Source organism: Myxine glutinosa, chromosome 3, assembly GCF_964187855.1.
Source record: "Myxine glutinosa chromosome 3, kmMyxGlut1.1, whole genome shotgun sequence".
NCBI classification, from domain to species: Eukaryota; Metazoa; Chordata; class Myxini; order Myxiniformes; family Myxinidae; genus Myxine; species Myxine glutinosa.
This window is the reverse complement of record NC_136263.1, coordinates 218,929,581-218,952,312: the sequence shown is the minus strand read 5'-3', so window position 1 is coordinate 218,952,312 and position 22,732 is coordinate 218,929,581. Positions and strand designations below refer to the sequence as shown.

Sequence of the window (22,732 nt, the reverse complement as noted above, 5' to 3'; positions counted from 1 at the left end):
ATATTAAAAAGACCCGTGTACAGTTCAATTTGTGAGCGTTTTTTAGCACACGTGACCGACAACCAAACCAGCTCAGTGATTGACCTTGCTGTTTTATTTCACTGCATTCACATCGACTTCCAAGGATTTTTTCGTGGGGGTTTCTTTAGTCCCGTCTAACATTACGTATGAGTGTTACATTTCCCTTTGTGTTGTTCAGGCAACAATAGGACACTGGGCAAGAATTCTGGCTAACGTCTTCAGTTCTTGGTCTCCAACTTCATAAGCGCCCCAGCGGAGCGAAATTCCTGGTCTCCAACTTCATCAGCGGCCCCCTCGGAGCAATATTCCTGGTCTCCAACTTCATCAGCGGCCCCCTCGGAGCAAAATTCCTGGTCTCCAACTTCATCAGCGGCCCCATCGGAGCAAAATTCCTGGTCTCCAACTTCATCAGCGGCCCCTCGGAATAAAATTCCTGGTCTCTAACTTCATCAGCGGCCCCATCGGAGCAAAATTCCTGGTCTCCAACTTCATCAGCGCCCCATCGGAGAGACATTCCTGGTCTCTAACTTCATCAGCGGCCCCCTCGGAGCGAAATTCCTGGTCTCCAACTTCATCAGCGGCCCCTTCGGAGCAAAATTCCTGGTCTCCAACTTCATCAGCGGCCCCATCGGAGCAAAATTCCTGGTCTCCAACTTCATCAGCGCCCCATCGGAGAGGCATTCCTGGTCTTGAACTTAATCAGCGGCCCCCTCGGAGCGAAATTCCTGGTCTCCAACTTCATCAGCGGCCCCTTCGGAGCAACATTCCTGGTCTCCAACTTCATCAGCGGCCCCATTGGAGCGAAATTCCTGGTCTCCAACTTCATCAGCGGCCCGCTCGGAGCAAAATTCCTGGTCTCCAACTTCATCAGCAGCCCCATCGGAGACTAATTCCTGGTCTCACTTCATCAGCGCCCCCCTCGGAGCAAAATTCCTGGTCTCCAACTTCATCAGCGGCCCCATCAGAGCATTATTCCTGGTCTCCAACTTGATCAGCGGCCCAATCGCAGCAAAATTCCTGGTCTCTAACTTCATCAGCGGCCCCCTCGGACCAAATTCCTGGACTCTAACTTCATCAGCGCCCCCCTGGAGCAAAATTCCTGGTCTCTCACTTCATCAGCGGCCCCCTCCGAGCAAAATTCCTGGTCTCTCACTTCATCAGCGGCCCCCTCGGAGCAAAATCATTGGTCTATAACTTCATCAGTGGCCTCATCGGAACAAAATTCCTGGTCTCTAACTTCATCAGCGGCCCCCTCGGAGCAAAATTCGTGGTCTCCAACCTCATCAGCGGCGCCATCCGAGCAAAGTTCCTGCTCTCTAATTTCATTCATCGGCGCCATCCGAGCAAAATTCCTGGTCTCTAACTTCATCAGCGGCCCCCTCGGAGCAAAATTCCTGGTGTCTAACTTCATCAGTGGCGAAATCCGAGCAAAATTCCTGGTCTCTCACTTCATCAGCGGCCCCATCCGAGCAAAATTCCTGGTCTCTAACTTTATCAGCGGCCCCCTCGGAGAAAAATTCCTGGTCTCCAACTTCATCAGTGGCCCCATCCGAGCAAAATTCCTGGTCTCTAACTTCATCAGCAGCCACTCCAGAGCAAAATTCCTGGTCTCTAACTTAATCATCAGCGGCCCCCTCGGAGCAAAATTCCTGGTCTCTAACTTCATCAGCGGCCCCCTCGAAGCAAAATTCCTGGTCTCTAACTTCATCAGCGGCCCCATCCGAGCAAAATTCCTGGTCTCAAACTTCATCAGCGGCCCATCGGAGCAAAATTCCTGGGCTCTCACTTAATCAGTGCCCCATCGGAGCAAAATTCCTGGTCTCTCACTTCATCAGCGGCCCATCGGAGCAAAATTCCTGGTCTCTCACTTCATCAGCGCCCCATCGGAGCAAAATTCCTGGTCTCTCACTTCATCAGAACCCCATCGAAGCAAAATTCCTGGTCTCTCACCTCATCAGCGGCCCCATCGGAGAAAAATTCCTGGTCTCCAACTTCATCAGTGGCACCCTCGGAGCAACATTACTGGTCTCCAACTTCATCAGCAGCCCCCTTGGAGCAAAATTCCTGGTCTCCAACTTCATCAGCGACCCCATCGGAGCAAAATTCCTGGTCTCCAACTTCATCGGCGGCCCCATCGGAGCAAAATTCCTGGTCTTCATCTTCATCAGCGCCCCCTCGGAGCAAAATTCCTGGTCTCCAACTTCATCAGCGGCCCCATCGGAGCATTATTCCTGGTCTCCAACTTGATCAGCGGCCCAATCGCAGCAAAATTCCTGGTCTCTAACTTCATTAGCGGTCCCCTCGGAATAAATTCCTGGTCTCTAACTTCATCAGCGGCCCCCTGGAGCAAAATTCCTGGTCTCTCACTTCATCAGCGGCCCCCTCCGAGCAAAATTCCTGGTCTCTCACTTCATCAGCGGCCCCCTCGGAGCAAAATCATTGGTCTATAACTTCATCAGTGGCCCCATCGGAACAAAATTCCTGGTCTCTAACTTCATCAGCGGCCCCCTCGGAGCAAAATTCCTGGTCTCCAACTTCATCAGCAGCCCCTTCGGACCAAAATTCGTGGTCTCTAACTTCATCAGTGGCCCCCTCGGAGAAGAATTCCTGGTCTCTAACTTCATCAGCAGCCCCTCCAGAGCAAAATTCCTGGTCTCTAAATTCATCATCAGCGGCCCCCTCGGAGCAAAATTCCTGGTCTCTAACTTCATCAGCGGCCCCCTCGAAGCAAAATTCCTGGTCTCTAACTTCATCAGCGGCCCCATCCGAGCAAAATTCCTGGTCTCAAACTTCATCAGAGGCCCATCGGAGCAAAATTCCTGGTCTCTCACTTCATCAGTGCCCCATCGGAGAAAAATTCCTGGTCTCTCACTTCATCAGCGGCTCATCGGAGCAAAATTCCTGGTCTCTCACTTCATCAGCGCCCCATCGGAGCAAAATTCCTGGTCTCTCACTTCATCAGCGCCCCATCGGAGCAAAATTCCTGGTCTCTCACTTCATCAGCGCCCCATCGGAGCAAAATTCCTGGTCTCTCACTTCATCAGCGCCCCATCGGAGCAAAATTCCTGGTCTCTAACTTCGTCAGCGGCCCCATCGGAGCGAAATTCCTGGTCTCTCACTTCATCAGCGGCCCCATCGGAGCAAAATTCCTGGTCGCCAACTTCATCAGTGGCACCCTCGGAGCAACATTCCTGGTCTCCAACTTCATCAGCGACCCCATCGGAGCAAAATTCCTGGTCTCCAACTTCATCGGCGGCCCCATCGGAGCAAAATTCCTGGTCTTCATCTTCATCAGCGCCCCATCGGAGCAAAATTCCTGGTCTCCAACTTCATCAGCGGCCCCCTCGGAACAAAATTCCTGGTCTCCAACTTCATCAGCGGCCCCCTCGGAGCAAAATTCCTGGTCTCCAACTTCATCAGCGGCCCCATCGGAGAAAAATTCCTGGTCTCCAACTTCATCAGCGCCCCATCGGAGAGACATTCCTGGTCTCTAACTTCATCAGCGGCCCCCTCGGAGCGAAATTCCTGGTCTCCAACTTCATCAGCGGCCCCTTCGGAGCAAAATTCCTGGTCTCCAACGTCATCAGCGGCCCCATCGGAGCGAAATTCCTGGTCTCCAACTTCATCAGCGGCCCGCTCGGAGCAAAATTCCTGGTCTCCAACTTCATCAGCGGCCCCATCGGAGACTAATTCCTGGTCTCACTTCATCAGCGGCCCCCTCGGAGCAAAATTCCTAGTCTCCAACTTCATCAGCGGCCCCATCGGAGCATTATTCCTGGTCTCCAACTTGATCAGCGGCCCAATCGTAGCAAAATTCCTGGTCTCTAACTTCATCAGCGGCTCCCTCGGACCAAATTCCTGGTCTCTAACTTCATCAGCGGCCCCCTGGAGCAAAATTCCTGGTCTCTCACTTCATCAGCGGCCCCCTCCGAGCAAAATTCCTGGTCTCTCACTTCATCAGCGGCCCCCTCGGAGCAAAATCATTGGTCTATAACTTCATCAGTGGCCCCATCGGAACAAAATTCCTGGTCTCTCACTTCATCAGCGGCCCCCTCCGAGCAAAATTCCTGGTCTCTCACTTCATCAGCAGCCCCCTCGGAGCAAAATCATTGGTCTATAACTTCATCAGCGGCCCCCTCGGAGCAAAATTCCTGGTCTCCAACTTCATCAGCGGCCCCATCGGAGCAAAATTCCTGGTCTCCAACTTCATCAGCGGCCCCTCGGAATAAAAATTCCTGGTCTCTAACTTCATCAGCGGCCCCCTCGGAGCAAAATTCCTGGTCTCCAACTTCATCAGCAGCCCCTTCGGACCAAAATTCGTGGTCTCTAACTTCATCAGCGGCCCCCTCGGAGAAAAATTCCTGGTCTCCAACTTCTTCAGCGGCCCCATCCGAGCAAAATTCCTGGTCTCTAACTTCATCAGCAGCCCCTCAAGGGCAAAATTCCTGGTCTCTAACTTCATCATCAGCGGCCCCCTCGGAGCAAAATTCCTGGTCTCAAACTTCATCAGCGGCCCATCGGAGCAAAATTCCTGGTCTCTCACTTCATCAGTGCCCCATCGGAGCAAAATTCCTGGTCTCTCACTTCATCAGCGGCCCATCGGAGCAAAATTCCTGGTCTCTCACTTCATCAGCGCCCCATCGGAGCAAAATTCCTGGTCTCTCACTTCATCAGCGCCCCATCGGAGCAAAATTCCTGGTCTCTCACTTCATCAGCGGCCCCATCGGAGCAAAATTCCTGGTCTCTCACTTCATCAGCGGCCCCCTCCGAGCAAAATTCCTGGTCTCTCACTTCATCAGCGGCCCCCTCGGAGCAAAATCATTGGTCTATAACTTCATCAGTGGCCCCATCGGAACAAAATTCCTGGTCTCCAACTTCATCAGCGGCCCCCTCGGAGCAAAATTCCTGGTCTCCAACTTCATCATCGGCGGCATCCGAGCAAAATTCCTGGTCTCCAATTTCATCATCGGCACCATCCGAGCAAAATTCCTGGTCTATAACTTTATCAGCGGCCCCCTCGGAGCAAAATTCCTGGTCTCTCACTTCATCAGTGGCCCCATCCGAGCAAAATTCCTGGTCTCTAACTTCATCAGCAGCCCCTTTGGACCAAAATTCGTGGTCTCTAACTTCATCAGCGGCCCCCTCGGAGAAAAATTCCTGGTCTCTAACTTCATCAGCGGCCCCATCCGAGCGAAATTCTTGGTCTCTAACTTCATCAGCAGCCCCTCCAAAGCAAAATTCCTGGTCTCCAACTTCATCATCAGCGGCCCCCTCGGAGCAAAATTCCTGATCTCTAACTTCATCAGCGGCCCCATCGGAGCAAAATTCCTGGTCTCTAACTTCATCAGCGGCCCCATCCGAGCAAAATTCCTGGTCTCCAACTTCATCAGCTGCCCCCTCGGAACAAGTACAGACTTGGCATTTAATATGGAATATATTTTTTTGTGGGGGTGAACTTACTTTTCAAGATGACTTAGAACCAAAAGTTCATTGGAATTATGTTGAAATTATTCTAGATTTTGTTAATGTGACCTTTAAAAGAAACAAAAACCACATTTGACATTTCGAAGCAAATAAATTGATCCTTGAAAGTGATGTCAACTGATATCGAACTCAATTCATGGACAGTACTGTGTTAAACTTCTGTGCGTTTTCCAGACTAGGGCATGCCCGTACGTGGGTGCCCGTTCCTTGCCAAAAAAAAAAAAACAACGCTACCCGTACGCTCTACCCCGCCCGTACGCCCGTAAACAAAAAAAACAACGCTCTTCGCTTCCGCCCTTCGCTCTGACTGAATTGGGAGAAATAATGCGCATAAGAAATCGAGAAATTATTATTTTCTCCGGAAGAAATCGAATTACGTACCGTAATGGCGCACGCGCTGGGCTCAGCTCGCTCTCACATCGGCCACGCCTACGCAATAACGCGTTGTGTGATTGGCTGCCGGAAGTGCAGTCCTCACTGTCCGGAAGGTCGCAAATCGCAGTTACGATGAATCGCAAATTAGTTTTAATTAGTTTTAAAACATAGTTTAACGGCAACATAGTTTGCCGACGGGAAATAAATGAATACGCTCTCAAATGTGCCATCCGAGGCAGAGTCTGTTCGCCACGTTCGGCACACGTGATAGCTCGCTGCTCTCTGATTGGTTGAATCGTTTTTTGGACATAGCTCGGTAACTACTTCTGCGATTAATTTAAAACCTTGAAAAGGCACATCCTCGGGTCCCCAGCAATTTACCTGGCAAGTTTCAAGTATATCGGACCGGTAGTTGTCGAGAAACAGCGGTCACAGACAAACATACATACAAACATACAAACATACAAACATACAAACATACAAACATACAAACATACACACAGAGATTGCTGGAATTATAGATAGATGTATCTCTTTATTTTGCACATTAGCGAAAAAGTTTTTGAAACAAAAACAAAAGTTAAATTACGACTGGGATTACGGACAGGAAAATTACAGTTCAGTACTTCATGTAACCCCCACGAGCATTCAGGAGAGCACGTATATGTTGAGGCATGCTGTTCACGAGATTTGCCAAGGTTTGGACAGGAATCGCTTGCCATGCAGTTACAATAGCCTGCTGCAATTCACGCACAGCGGCAGGCTGCTGGTCCAAGTTGTCGATTTGACGCGTTAATTCTGCCCACAAGTTCTCTATCGGCTTCATATCCAGGGACATGGCAGGCCACTCCATATGCTCTGCACCACGGTCAGCAAGAAAGTGTTGGATCATGCGAGCACGATGAGGCCGTGCATTGTCATCTTGGAAGACAAAGTTTCCTCGAAAGGCTGCACGAACAAATGGAAGCAATGTTTCTTCCAGAATGGCCCTGTGCTTGAACTGGTTCAGGTTTCCATTCAGAACAACCAGGTCAGTTTTGCCCCCTGCATGAAAATCAGCCCAAACGGTCACCCCACCACCTCCAGCTTGGACTCTTGGCACTATACAATCTTCGTTGTAGGCTTCATGCACTTGTGTGCGCACTCGGACGTGGCCATATTGACGATAGACCAGAAATCTAGACTTGTCACTGAAGATCACGTGATTCCAGTGTACTGGCTGCCATTGAGGGTGCTCTCTGGCCCACTGCAATCGGCTCTGGCGGTGTTGTCTGATCAGACGTGGCTTTCTCAGGGGACGCCTGGCACGATAGCCTGCTTGAACCAGTCATTGGTTGACTAGCCTTCTGGATACAGGCACATTTGTCAGTTGCTGCCACTCAGCCCTTAGCCGATTAGCTGACTTGGTACGGCCATTGCGGACTAACCGGTGCAGCTGGCGATCATCCCTCCTTGTGGTTCTGCGAGGACGTCCTGGCCTCGGTATTGGAGTAGGGACACCCCTCTGAGCATTTCGTTTCAGGATCTTTGACACCTGACCTTGAGTGATGCCATACTGCCGAGCAATAGCACGCTGTTTCATGCCGGAATTTCGTAAAGCCACCACTAAATGACAAACAGCATTGACGAGTTGACGGACCATCTCCAGGGGAAGCAGCAATAACTTTTGTAGACGTGCAGCAGTTGTTTTCCACTAATACAGATCGCAACAACTCTTATACACCCGATTGTGAAGCCAATCGTCAAATGTACCTGTCCGTACATTTTGTCACACCACCTGTGATATAATCCTGTTATTGACTTCTTGCTGCGACCGACAATCAGTGACATGGTTCTTTCAACAAAGAAATCACCACAGCGTAAAAGAAACTCACCAGATTGATACACCGAGTTCAGAAAGTAAACCCAAGTCGAGAAAAGAAAAATATTCCATATTAAATGCCAAGTCTGTATATTCAAAGTCACTGGTAAAAGATGGATCATTTCTGCACATTGGATAAACTTTTGCACCGACATTCAAAACATGATAAATACAAGGGACTGATGTTCCAGTGCGATTTCCATGAGGTGAAAAACTCACCTGAAATACATCCAAAGAACATCAGTAGTGATAGAATGGCCATATCGATGGGAACATGTGATGCCGGTGCGAGCAACATGGGCCATTGGAGAATGGAAATGGATCCTTAGCCGTGACAGAATGGCCATTTTGATGGGAACATATGATGCCGGTGCGAGCAACATGGGCCATTGGAGAATGGAAATGGATCCTTAGCCGTGACAGAATGGCCATTTTGATGGGAACATGTGATGCCGGTGCGAGCAACATGGGCCATTGGAGAATGGAAATTGATCCTTAGCCATGACAGAATGGCCATTTTGATGGGAACATGTGATGCCGGTGCGAGCAACATGGGCCATTGGAGAATGGAAATGGATCCTTAGCCGTCATAGAGTGGCCATTTTGATGGGAACATGTGATGCTGGTGCGAGCAACATGGGCCATTGGAGAATGGAAATGGATCCTTAGCCGTGATAGAGTGGCCATTTTGATGGGAAAATGTGATGTCGGTGTGAGCAACATGGGCCATTGGAGAATGGAAATGGATCCTTAGCCGTGATAGAGTGGCCATTTTGATGGGAACATGTGATGCCGGTGCGAGCAACATGGGCCATTGGAGAATGGAAATGGATCCTTAGCCGTGATAGAGTGGCCATTTTGATGGGAACATGTGATGTCGGTGCGAGCAACATGGGCCATTGGAGAATGGAAATGGATCCTTAGCCGTGACAGAATGGCCATTTTGATGGGAACATGTGATGCCGTTGCGAGCAACATGGGCCATTGGAGAATGGAAATGGATCCTTAACCGTGATAGAGTGGGCATTTTGATGGGAAAATGTGATGTCGGTGTGAGCAACATGGGCCATTGGAGAATGGAAATGGATCCTTAGCCGTGATAGAGTGGCCATTTTGATGGGAACATGTGATGTCGGTGTGAGCAACATGGGCCATTGGAGAATGGAAATGGATCCTTAGCCGTGATAGAGTGGCCATTTTGATGGGAACATGTGATGCCGGTGCGAGCAACATGGGCCATTGGAGAATGGAAATGGATCCTTAGCCGTGACAGAATGGCCATTTTGATGGGAACATGTGATGCCGGTGCGAGCAACATGGGCCATTGGAGAATGGAAATGGATCCTTAGCCGTGACAGAATGGCCATTTTGATGGGAACATGTGATGCCGGTGCGAGCAACATGGGCCATTGGAGAATGGAAATGGATCCTTAGCCGTGATAGAGTGGCCATTTTGATGGGAACATGTGATGCCGGTGCGAGCAACATGGGCCATTGGAGAATGGAAATGGATCCTTAGCCGTGATAGAGTGGCCATTTTGATGGGAACATGTGATGCCGGTGCGAGCAACATGGGCCATTGGAGAATGTAAATGGATCCTTAGCCGTGATAGAGTGTCCATTTTGATGGGAAAATGTGATGTCGGTGTGAGCAACATGGGCCATTGGAGAATGGAAATGGATCCTTAGCCGTGATAGAGTGGCCATTTTGATGGGAACATGTGATGTCGGTGTGAGCAACATGGGCCATTGGAGAATGGAAATGGATCCTTAGCCGTGATAGAGTGGCCATTTTGATGGGAACATGTGATGCCGGTGCGAGCAACATGGGCCACTGGAGAATGGAAATGGATCCTTAGCCATGACAGAATGGCCATTTTGATGGGAACATGTGATGCCGGTGCAAGCAACATGGGCCATTGGAGAATGGAAATGGATCCTTAGCCGTGACAGAATGGCCATTTTGATGGGAACATGTGATGCCGGTGCGAGCAACATGGGCCATTGGAGAATGGAAATGGATCCTTAGCCGTGATAGAGTGGCCATTTTGATGGGAACATGTGATGCCGGTGCGAGCAACATGGGCCATTGGAGAATGGAAATGGATCATTAGCCGTGATAGAGTGGCCATTTTGATGGGAACATGTGATGCCGGTGCGAGCAACATGGGCCATTGGAGAATGGAAATGGATCCTTAGCCGTGATAGAGTGGCCATTTTGATGGGAAAATGTGATGTCGGTGTGAGCAACATGGGCCATTGGAGAATGGAAATCGATTCTTCAAGTCCACAGAAGGAAATTACAGGTAAGACGAAGTCACACCTGCTTGCACAATACCGAGGTATTTCAACATTATAGTCTTAAATGTTTCCACTGGGAAATCAAATCGATAAAATATGCCATTCCAGAAGGAAGTGGAATATTCCAATTCAATCATGGAGTAAGCATTGTTCTCTCTGAGAGTCAGCATGATTATTATGTGTTCGAGATTATCGCATAAAAATCATTGAACGACTTCATTTTCGGACTCATTTTGCAGGTGCAGGATGTAAAGAGGTGCTGGGTGGCAGGATGTAAAGAGGTGCTGGGTGGCAGGATGTAAAGAGGTGCTGGGTGGCAGGATGTAAAGAGGTGCTGGTGGCAGAATGTAAAGAGGTGCTGGGTGGCAGGATGTAAAGAAGTGCTGGGAGGTAGGATGTAAAGAGGTGCTAGGTGGCAGGATGTAAAGAGGTGCTGGGTGGCAGGATGTAAAGAGGTGCTGGGTGGCAGGATGTAAAGAGGTGCTGGGTGGCAGGATGTAAAGAGGTGCTGGGTGGCAGGATGTAAAGAGGTGCTGGGTGGCAGGATGTAAAGAGGTGCTGGGTGGCAGGATGTAAAGAGGTGCTGGGTGGCAGGATGTAAAGAGGTGCTGGGTGGCAGGATGTAAAGAGGTGCTGGGTGCCAGGATGTAAAGAGGTGCTGGGTGGCAGGATGTAAAGAGGTGCTGGGTGGCAGGATGTAAAGAGGTGCTGGGTGGCAGGATGTAAAGAGGTGCTGGGTGGCAGGATGTAAAGAGGTGCTGGGTGGCAGGATGTAAAGAGGTGCTGGGTGGCAGGATGTAAAGAGGTGCTGGGTGGCAGGATGTAAAGAGGTGCTGGGTGGCAGGATGTAAAGAGGTGCTGGGTGGCAGGATGTAAAGAGGTGCAGAGTGTGTAAATAATTATTTAAAGGTCCCCCAAACCTTGTACATAAATCACATTCGGGACCAGGACATCGCTCGGCCTCAGTGTACTTCGATTGAACTACAAAGACATTGGTATGTAGACAAGACACAAACACACGTGGTACGTGGGATTGAAACCTCGTTTCGCTGCATCACGAGCCAATGGTTCAGATGGGAACGCTAAGAATCCGCCAACACATTTGACTTTCCTCTAATTGGTTCCAGAGGGAGGAACAAACCGATTCTCCTTGGAGGGAATATTCTGTTTAGGGATGAATACTGTTGCGGATATGAGGACTGTATTTTTTTTATTGTGTGTGTTATTATTACTAGGGCATGCCCGTACTATATATATATCTAAAATTATATCCCCCCCCTCTATTTACATGAAATGGTTTGGTCCATGAAATGTTTTGGTCCATTCGCAACGCCAAAGCGAACGGCGAATGCTTTACATGAAATGGTTTGGTCCATGAAATGTTTTGGTCCATTCGCAACGCCAAAGCGAACGGCGAACGGCTTGCGAGTACAGTGACAATCCCCCCCCCCCCCTCTATTTACATGAAATGGTTTTAATTAGTTTTAAAACATAGTTTAACGCCAACATATGGCATGCCCGTACCCGTACTATCCGTAATGGCGCACGCTCTCACAGGAGCTCCGGAAGGTCGCATATCGCAGGAAAGCGAAAGAATCGCAAATTAGTTTTAATTAGTTTTAAAACATCGTTTAACGCCAACATAGCGCCAACATAGTTTGCCGACGGGAAATAAATGAATACGCTCTCAAATGTGCCATCCGAGGCAGAGTCTGTTCGCCACGTTCGGCACACGTGATAGCTCGCTGCTCTCTGATTGGTTGAATCGTTTTTTGGACATAGCTCGGTAACTACTTCTGCGATTAATTTAAAACCTTGAAAAGGCACATCCTCGGGTCCCCAGCAATATACCTGGCAAGTTTCAAGTATATCGGACCGGTAGTTGTCGAGAAACAGCGGTCACAGACAAACATACAAACATACAAACAAACACACATACAGAGATTACTGGAATTATAGATAGATTATTGTTTATTCTGCGCCTCCTGCCTCCGGAGTTGTGTAAAGGTCAAAAGGGCATCCCATAATTAGTCCAAAAACATACACGTCAGCCAATCATAGAATACCCCTGTTCGATAGTTATATCTTATTCTGTGTTTTAGGGTAAGGCTGTGTCTCCCATTAATAGAAGTACTCCATTGCACCAAGTGAAAGAGATAGATTCCCTTCATTCCCATTCCCAAAAAACCTCCATTCCCCCTTTCGTCGATTGGCAATTACCTCCCCTCCAATTGCCGCCATTGACCACGAGGCAGGGTCGGAGAAGAAAGGCGTGTCTCCACCTCGTCATAGAGGGGAGGAGTGAGCCAGCCCCACTCGACCAACCATGAGCCAGGGGTTTGGCTTGAGAGGGCGGAGAGAGAACGTTTGGGGGAGGTCCTAAAAGGTTGAGGGGCGGGGCCTATATAACCCGCCGGCGGGGCGTTCCCAGGGGCAGACGAGAGGGAGTCCAAGCCGTTGAGACGAGAGGGAGTCCAAGCAGACGAGAGAGAGTCCAAGCAGACGAGAGGGAGTCCAAGCAGTTGGGTCCAAGAGATGCGCTTTGAGTTGGGTCCAAGAGATGCGCTTTGAGTTGAGTCCAAGAGAGGCGCTTTGAGTTGAGTCCGAGAGAAGTCCAGAGTTGAGCTGCAGCTCGAGCCACCGAAACTGCATTTACAGCAGCTCGAGCCACAGCAGCAGCCACAGCAGCTTGGGGCCTTGACGGCAGTTCTTGAGCAGGGCCGCGAAAGAACGACGGCTGCTAAACGCGCCGATCGTGCTGCAGTACCCGTGGACCTCCCTCTCCCTCCAGCCATTCACCTCCTGCCAGTCCTATCATCATTCCCCGCGTGAGTCTGTCCTTGTTTGTTCTGTCCCTGGGTTAATTAAGACTGTAGGTAAGCTAGCGTTGCGCTGTGTCTCTAATATCTTCTGTAAATTATTTTCTTATCTTTCCTTCTTCCTTGGTTATTTTGAGCCTGTAAATAGTAAATAAATTTAGTAGTATTTTCAACCCTTTTCTCGTCTTATTCCTTTTCCTCTTTGCATTCGGTCGCTTTAGAGTTTTCCCGATTGAATAGCGGTGGCGCGATCCGGCCAAAGTTTGGGGTCAATCGGGTTTTAGAGTCGGGGAATAACTGTTCGGTCGCGGAGCCTCCGCTCGGCAAATATAACATCTTTAACCGCGTCCGTAACAATACATTTATCATTCCCAAATGCAAAGGCGTCTCTCCCTCCAATCATTTTCCTTTCCCAACTAAAGGGAACAAATAACAATATCCACAACCCTGGGGGAGCTGGCAAATGCCGAGCAGGTTGGCTACTGATGACGTCATTTTAATGGTAATCCCAAACTATGGACTTGATGCCAGAATGATAGAACTTTCAACCGCCAGCCCCGTATGTCCGTACATTGCCATTCACTTCCTGGGTTCTCCTTCCACCTCGCGTTTCCTTTTCTCCCCACTCCACCTCATCTCACCAAAACTTGCCGTTTCTTCCCTTTCTTCTCCCACTATTTTTCCTGGACAACTACAAAACTTTCGATGTGTAACAAGTTAGAAAGCAAGTTAAAATCACCGTAAATGTCCATCAGCCAATGCTCCAAATGCACGTCTTTAAGAGGAGAACTCCATTCTTGGCAGGAAAAGTGTGCATGACCGAAGGAAATCATTGCTCGTCACGGGTTCCAGCAGCGAGTTAGGCCAAACAGTCCTTTAGCAACATATAATACCATACATTGTTCATCCCTCCCTCGACTCTCCCTTGTTCAACTTACCTCTCAGGAAACATGGTGCCAGGATTGTAATGCATACAAATGGCGCATCTGGAAATACGCGTCTGCCTAGAGAGCGGAGACTTATTATCCATCAATGTTTTGGACGTGTGCTTAAAACTCTCTCCCACCAACTGCGGCATCGGCATACATCTCGTCTTCCCAGTAAGTGAAGCCTGAAACGAGCACAACTTTCATTCCAAGGCGAATTTGAAACATGAATCACCTGCTGGTGGGACACTGAGAATGGTGCCGAACAGCGGTCAACTTCCTGCTACCGAGCGCCGACTGTTAAATCAGATTGCCAATGCTGTGGCATGGGCAGAGGTCAAGTGTGAATCACAAAGAATATTCTCCACGGCATCATCAAGTTGTCCGGTACGAATTGCCAGGCCTGAATCGGTATGATAAACAGTGCGGGTGGAACTAGAAGCACAAACCTCAGTCGAGCACAAACCCGAAGACCTGGGTAGCGAGCACACCTCCACAAGGGTGAACAGTTTATGTATCGTAGCCGCTCATAGGCCAGATGTGGATCCCCGAACCTGAAGCAAAATCGAATCAGCTTGTTCTTCTCACCAAACCAACACATGCACCTAGTTTTGTCATAACTCGTCCACAACTTTTTGAGATGTCGTATTAGATATCATTTTTGCCCTATATATATCTCGATGGTGAAGATTCACTATAAAATTCTAGTATCCAGATCCAGATGTTTACCAAAATCGAATCAATTCGTCCTCATCACAAACACAACATGTCGACAAGTTTCAGCCAAATCCGTCAATAACTTTTTTGGAATATCATGCTGACAGACAAACAAACAGATCAAAAATCACTCATAGAGCGACACTTGGCAAAACAGAACAAAGTAGAATGACACTCGGTAGAGCATCCTTGTGACCACAAAAATAATTAGTGGTTGAATTCAGTTCGCTGATAACCAAAACAAAAAGGTTAACAAAAGGTTAACCTTTTGGCCTAAGCTGATCTCAAAAATAGTTGGTGGTTGAATTCAGTTAACTGATATGTAAATCCTATTCAAATTTCAAGTCAATCGGATGAAAATTGAGGATTTTAGATATGTGAAAAAAGTGGCTGACCTTTGGCCTATGTTGACCTTTTCACCTATGCTGATCTCAAAAATAGTTGGTGGTTGAATTCAGTTAGCTGATGTGTAAATCCTATTCAAATTTCAAGTCAATCAGATGAAAATTGAGGATATTAGAAATTTGAAAAAAGAGGCTGACCTTTGGCTTATGTTGACCTTTTGACCTCAAATACATATAGGATTTTGTCGGCCCACGAACGCTACCATTTGGTGAAGTTTCGTGAAGATCGGTTTAAAATTGTGACCTGTAGGCAAGTAGAAGTGAGCGGACAGACAAACACACAAACAAACAAACCGGAGTGATGAACATACTTGGAAAAGAAAAAAAATTCCCAAGTAACAAGCAGGGATGAAAACACAACCTCCATATAGATCATTTATAGATCGCTCCTCGCATAGCTCAACACATGCTCATTCAGACACCAATGGACCGTCCTGTTCACCATTTTCTGTTTCAACATCAACACGAACATGGCGCAATCACAGAGAGTTGAAAGGGCAGGCACTTCATGGGACTGCGTCCCTCACAGAATATCACCAATCAAATTTTACGAAACAAAATACCTGGAAACTGTTTAAATTCATCAACAAGATAAACCGTCAGCTTTTCACTCACAAATGGGAAAACGCACAGCAACGCCATTGCGCAGACAACATGCAACTATAGGTTACAAAAATATTGCTGCGGTTTTGAGATTGACACATTGAAGTCAATAAATGTTAAAGGGTTGCCCCCCATAGTTAGTCACACGAGCAACATATAGGCCCATTTGTAGTATAGTTATGTCTTAGTATGTGTAAGAATAGGCCATTTCCTCTCTTAGTACCTGCGTTGTGTAAAGGCAGGAGAATAGGCCCTACAATCATTTTGCTCCGACCTCCATTCTACCTCTATGGGCGCAATCCATCCCGCGTCCCATTTGGCTGTCCACTAGTCAAGTTAACACGAGGCAGGGCCTCGAAAGGTGAGGAGGGTTGAGCTCGGCGTGGCAGCAGTGGGGACGGTAAGAACGAACCAGCCAATCAGAGCTCGAGCGGAATGGCGTGAGAGGGCGTGGTGAAGAGCGTCTGGTGAGTTCCAGAGGGTTCGAAGGGCGTGGCATATATAACCCGATGCGAAAAGCCCTCGGAAGGACTCGCGGAGGGAAGGACTTGGAGACGATAAGCGTGTTGTAAAGGACTTGCGGAGGGAAGGACTTGAGAGTTATCGAGGGAGGTGCGCTGAGCTGGTGCGGAGTTTATGAGAGGATTCTAAGGAGACGCGCTTGGAAAGGATCCTTCGCACTGTATGAACTTTGTTACGTAGAATACGTGGGCGCAGACAGGGCGTTGATAACTCACGCGGTTCAGCCAAAGCGAGTGAACGCGGCTGAGTAACCGCCAGCCGTGCAAAGTCCGCCCTCCACCGTTCGCCACGAGATTACCAGCTTTGTCTGAGCGACACGATACGCGGTCTTGCCTTCTCCTACCTGCATCTTCACGGAACGGGCCGGGGACCGTGGAGAGCCGGACGGGGCCGATCCTGGACGACCAAGCCGGCGCGTTCGGCCTGAACAGCATCCTGCCCATCTGCAATCCCCGTGTGAGTGTGTGTGTCAGACGGGCCCGTTGTCTTGTGGTATTAAGTATAAGACTGTATAAGGATTGCTCTGTGTCTCTTCCTCCTGTGCTGTAAATACGTGCGTAATAATTAAACCAATTTGTTCTTCCTTTTCTTTCCAATTCGATCGCCTTTGTGATTTCTCCATTGACTAAACGTGGCACGAATAAGATCGCTCCAATGGGGTCTAGTAATTATAAATAACGCGGATCACGTGTACGCAAACTGATCGGCGTATCACCATCACACGTGGTTCGTGCGAGGCGTATTCCCTCGTTTCCAGGGCAGCGCTAGTACTTAGGTAACAGCAAATTTGGTCCCGAAACCATATTTAGCACTGTCCGGAAGGGACGTAATAGGTCTCGGGTCGTGCCAGGTCAGTAAAGACAAGGGGATTAATCCCCCCTTGATAAGGGGAGAAGGCCGGCGACAGATCCACAACAATATAAACAGAGATGTGCTGCATGTTGTATGAAAAAATTTAATATGGGTTATACTAATATAAACAGAGAAGTGCTGCATGTTGTATGTAAAAAGGAATGTGGATTATACTAACATAAACAGAGATGTGCTGCATGTTGTATGCAACAATTAATATGGGTTACACTAATATAAACAGAGATGTGCTGCATGTTGTGTGTAAAAATTAACATGGGTTATACAAATATAAACAGAGATGTGCTGCATGTTGTATGTAAAAATTAATATGGGTTATACTAATATAAACAGAGATGTGCTGCATGTTGTATGTAAAAAGGAATGTTTTTTACACAAATATAAACAGAGATGTGCTGCATGTTGTATGTAAAAATTAACATGGGTTATACAAATATAAACAGAGATGTGCTGCATGTTGCATGTAAAAATTAATATGGGTTATACTAATATAAACAGAGATGTGCTGCATGTTGTATGTAAAAAGGAATGTTGGTTATACAAATATAAACAGAGAGGTGCTGCATGTTGTATGTAAAAAGGAATGTGGGTTACACAAATATAAACAGAGATGTGCTGCATGTTGTATGTTAAAAGGAATGTGGGTTACACAAATATAAACAGGGATGTGTTGCATGTTTGACGAACAGAAAACACTAACCCGTGTATCCATGTTCGCAGGTGCATGTGAATTTGCTCAGTCCATCGCGACAAGTTCCATGGACACAAGGCGAACTGATGCACTCATTGAAGTTCAGCTCACAGTTGGGACCTGAAGAGTGTCAGCAAAATAATGGGGCAAATGTTACCTGCTGTCCATAACATGTATGTAAACAATAATTCTACTCGACAGAGCGTTATTTTTGTTACAAACATATCATTACTACAATTCATGGACCGGGGTTTGTTTGTGTGTTTTAGTGTGTTTGTTCGTGTGTGTTTTGTGTGTTTGTTGGTTCATGTGTTTGTTTGTGTGTTTGTTTGTGTGTTTGTTTGTATGTTTGTTTGTGTGTTGGTTTGTGTGTTGGTTTGTGTATGTGTTTGTGTGTGTGTTTGTGTATGTGTTTGTGTGTGTGTTTGTTTGTGTGTTTGTTGGTGTGTTTGTTGGTGTGTTTGTTGGTGTGTTTGTTGGTGTGTTTGTTGGTGTGTTTGTTGGTGTGTTTGTTGGTGTGTTTGTTGGTGTGTTTGTTGGTGTGTTTGTTGGTGTTTTCGTTGGTGTTTTCGTTTGTGTGTTCGTTTGTGTGTTCGTTTGTGTGTTCGTTCGTGTGTTCGTTCGTGTGTTCGTTCGTGTGTTAGTTTGTGTGTTTGTTCATGTGTGTTTTGTGTGTTTGTTGGTGTGTTTGTTGGTGTGTTTGTTTGTGTATTTGTTTGTATGTTTGTTTGTGTGTTTTAGTGTGCTTGTTCATGTGTTTTGTATGTTTATTGGTGTGTTTGTTCATGTGTTTGTTTGTGTGTTTGTTCATGTGTGTTTTGTGTGTTTGCTGGTGTGTTTGTTTGTGTTTGTTGGTGTGTTTGTTTGTGTTTGTTGGTGTGTTTGTTTGTGTGTTTGTTTGTGTGTTTGTTTGTGTATTTCTTTGTATGTTTGTTTGTGTGTTTTCATGTGTTTTGTGTGTTTATTGGTGTGTTTGTTGCTGTGTTTGTTGGTGTGTTTGTTTGTGTGTTTTAGTGTGCTTGTTCATGTGTGTTTTGTGTGTTTGTTGGTGTGTTTGATCGTGTTTGTTACTTGCAAAATCGAAGATTTTTCAAGTATATTGGTCGGTTGCGTTTGTCGTTCTGTCTGTCTGTCTGTCCGTTTGTCTGTTTGTTTGTCACCGGCCTACAGGTCACAATTCTAAACCGATCGTCACGAAACTTCACCAAGTTGTATCGGTCGTCCCAATTGAGAAGCCTATTTTTTGGGGGTCAAAAGGTCAACATAGGCCAAATTTCTAAAATCCTCAATTTCCATCCAATTGACTTGAAATTTGAAGATGACTTGCATATCTGGTCACTGAATTCAACCACAAATTATATTTTAGGTGAACATAGGCCAAAAGGTCAACATAGGCCAAATTTCTAAAATCACCAATTTTCATTTGATTGACTTGAAATTCTAAGAGGATTTACATATATGGCCACTGAATTCAACCACCAACTATTTTTGAGGTCAACATAGGCCAAAAGGTCAACTTAGGCCAAGTTTTTTAAATCCTCAATTTTCATCCGATTGACTTGAAAATTGAACAGCATTTGCACATTGAGTCACTAAATAGGGAAACTAAATATTTTTAGGTCAAAAGGTCAAAGGTCAACTCAAGGTCAACCTTACAAAATCATCATTTTTCTCTGAAAAATCGTCACTTTCCTTCCTGTTGACCCAAGCTTTGATCAAGATTGTCAATTTTAATCTTGATGAAATGGACAATTTGCTGTATCAATGGAATTTTTTTTCTTGGGGGTGGGGGGCAGATTTTGCAAGTATCGTGCTCCGCATGACGTCTTCTTCTTTGTTTGTTTGTTTGTTCGTCTGCACACGCTAATCTCCTGAATGGTGAAAGATAGGAGGAAACCTCTGCAACAAAAAATGTCGAGACGGGCCCCGTGAAGGTTATTATAGGCTAGGTGGCGAGGCCGGTGGAGGCCGCCTTGGCCGGGCTGGGCCCATTTCGCAATTAAACGCTGAGCTGAATTTATAGTAGTCAATCTTCTACGGCCACAAGTAAAAGCTGAATTATAGCAGTAAGACCTATGTACAGAAGATTAAATTCATTCAAAAAGAACCTGGGCAACGCCGGGTGCATTCAGCTAGTACTTTATATAAAATTATATATACTTTATATAAAATTATATATACTTTATATAAAATTATATATACTTTATATAAAATTATATATACTTTACATAAAATTATATATACTTTACATAAAATTATATCAATATATATATACAGACTTGGCATTTAGTATGGAATATTTTTTTTATTCTTGACTTGGGTTTACTTTCTGAACTCAGTATATCAATCTGGTGAGTTTCTTTTATGCTTCGGTGATTTCTTTGTCAAAAGAACCATGTCACTGATTGTCTTTCGCAGCAAGAAGTCAATAAGAGGATAATATCACAGGTGGCATGACAAAATGTAAGGACAGGTACATTTGACGATTGGCTTCACAATCGGGTATATAAGGGTTGTTGGTTCTGTATTAGTGGAAAACAACTGCTGCACGTCTACAAAAGTTATTGCCGCTTCCTCTGGAGATGGTCCGTCAACTTGACAATGCTGTTTGTCATGGAGTGGTGGCTTTACGAAATTCCGGCATGAAACAGCGTGCTATTGCTTGGAAGTATGGCATCACTCAAGGTCAGGTGTCAAAGATCCTGAAACGAAATGCTCAGAGGGGTGTCCCTACACCAATACCGAGGCCAGGACGTCCCCGCAGAACCACACGGAGGGATGATCGCCAGCTGCACCGGTTAGACTGTAATGGCCGTACCAAGTCAGCTAATCGGCTTAGGGCTGAGTGGCAGCAACTGACAAATGTGCCTGTATCCAGAAGGCTAGTCAACCAACGACTGGTTCAAGCAGGCTATCGTGCCAGGCGTCCCCTGAGAAAGCCACGCCTGACCAGACAACACAGCCAGCGCCGATTGCAATGGGCCAGAGAGCACCGTCAATGGCAGCCAGGACACTGGAATCACGGGACCTTCAGTGACGAGTCTAGATTTCTGGTCTATCGTCAAGATGGCCGCATCCGAGTATGCAGACAAGTGCATGAAGCCTACAACGAAGATTGTATAGTGCCAAGAGTCCAAGCTGGAGGTGATGGGGTGACCGTTTGGGCTTTTCATGCAGGGGGCAAAACTGACCAGGTTGTTCTGAATGGAAACCTGAACCAGTTCAAGTACAGGGCCATTCTGGAAGAAAAATTGCTTCCATTTGCTCGTGCAGCCTTTCGAGGAAACTTTGTCTTCCAAGATGACAATGCACGGCCTCATCGTGCTCGCATGATCCAATACTTTCTTGTTGGCCGTGGTGTCGAGCATATGGAGTGGCCTGCCATGTCCCCGGATATGAATCCGATAGAGAACTTGTGGGCAGAATTAACACGTCAAATCGACAACTTGGTCCAGCAGCCGAACTCTGTACGTGAATTGCAGCAGGCTATTGTCACTGCATGGCAAGCGATTCCTGTCCAAACCTTGGCAAATCCCGTGAACAGCATGCCTCGACGTGTACGTGCTCTACTGAATGCTCGTGGGGGTTACACGAAGTACTGAACTGTAATTTTAGTGTCTGTAATCCCAATCATGATTTAACTTTTGTTTTTGTTGAAATTTTTTTTGGCTCATGTGTAAAATAAAGAGATACTTCTGGAAAACGTACAGAAGTTTAACACAATACTGTCCGTGAATTGAGTTCGATATCAGTTTACGTCACTTTCAAGGATCAATTTATTTGTTTTTTAAATGTCAAATGTGGTTTTTGTTTCTTTTAAAGGTCACATTAACAAAATCTAGAATAATTTCAACATAATTCCAATGAACTTTTGGGTCTAAGTCATCTTGAAAAGTAAGTTCACCCCCACAAAAAAAATATTCCATATTAAATGCCAAGTCTGGCATTATATATATATATATATATATATATATATATATATATATATATATATATATATATATATATATATATATATATATATATATATATATGTGTGTGTGTGTGTGTGTGTGTGTGTGTGAGTTATCATTGTTATACACTCAATAAATGTGGATTTGAGAACAAAAGATGAATATGAGGTAAGAGTACAAGTCCTCTTTTATTTCTTGGTATTTCTATGCATACATGTTACGTTTTACAATTGTAGAACAATAACACTTTTTATGTCGTCCCCCCCCCCCCCCCCCCCATTTTAGGTAAATATAAGTATTGGAACGTATTCCTGAGTCTATGTGGATATATCCATTGTCCTTTGAAAGTGACCGATGTTCCCTACATCCACCACCCATGTTGGCAAACTTTTGTACATACCAGCAATTCTGTTATAACTTCCCCCATCTAATTCTGTCTTTTCTCTTTTGTTTCACCATCGATGTGTGTCCCATTGTCCTGTCATATCTTTTCCTTCCTCCTCCTCCTCCTCCTCCTCCTCCTCCTTCCCAACAGGAACAATCTTCTTTCACCTACCCTCACAACCAATTGCAGCCAGCCGTGATCACGTTACCCTGAACCTCCTTAATGCATCTGTATCCTTCCAAGAAACGAACAATCTGCTGTTTCCTCTGAGTTGTCTTGCTTCATTCAAGACAATGAAAACTGCATCTTGTAATGTATTTCACTTTGTTAAGAGAATTAAGTTACTATTTAGAATCTACACTACGGCTGGTACAGGTACTGGCACATTGATGACGTGTGGCTCTGCAGTGAGGGTACTCAGGTATCAAAATCGCTATTCTCCAAGAGACTTAAAGCTTCACAATTTATTATTTTAAATATATTTTTAACATTTTAATGAAGAGTTTTTTTTTCTAACTGTGATTCCTCACCTCTCCCATCTCAGGAAGTACCTTCTAGAGGCCGCCATTTCTCCATGGTTTCAAGCATCACCACCCCCCACCTCCCATGTTGACCGATGATTTTATCCCTTCCTGACCCAACCTTCTCATTGACTTGCTGATTTCAGTGTTTCCTCACGTTCTATCTCCGTTCTCCATCTGCCTCCTTTACCTTTTTGTTCATTCCCTTGCTTGTTTTGCCCATTTGTTGCCCAGATACCCATCGTCCGTTCATCCTTGCTCTTCCATGAACCTCGCTCT

At 46.3% G+C, this 22,732-nt stretch overlaps 1 protein-coding gene across 1 annotated transcript in view; it reads right to left on the bottom strand.

Moving 5' to 3' along the window:
* LOC137422866 (uncharacterized) overlaps positions 1–22,732 on the bottom strand; it is a 288,315-nt gene that overhangs the window by 73,770 nt on the left and 191,813 nt on the right. The window contains exon 12 of the mRNA XM_078774985.1: positions 17,604–17,714. Coding sequence (XP_078631111.1) covers positions 17,604–17,714 — 111 coding nt within the window. The remainder of the gene's footprint in view (positions 1–17,603; positions 17,715–22,732) is intronic.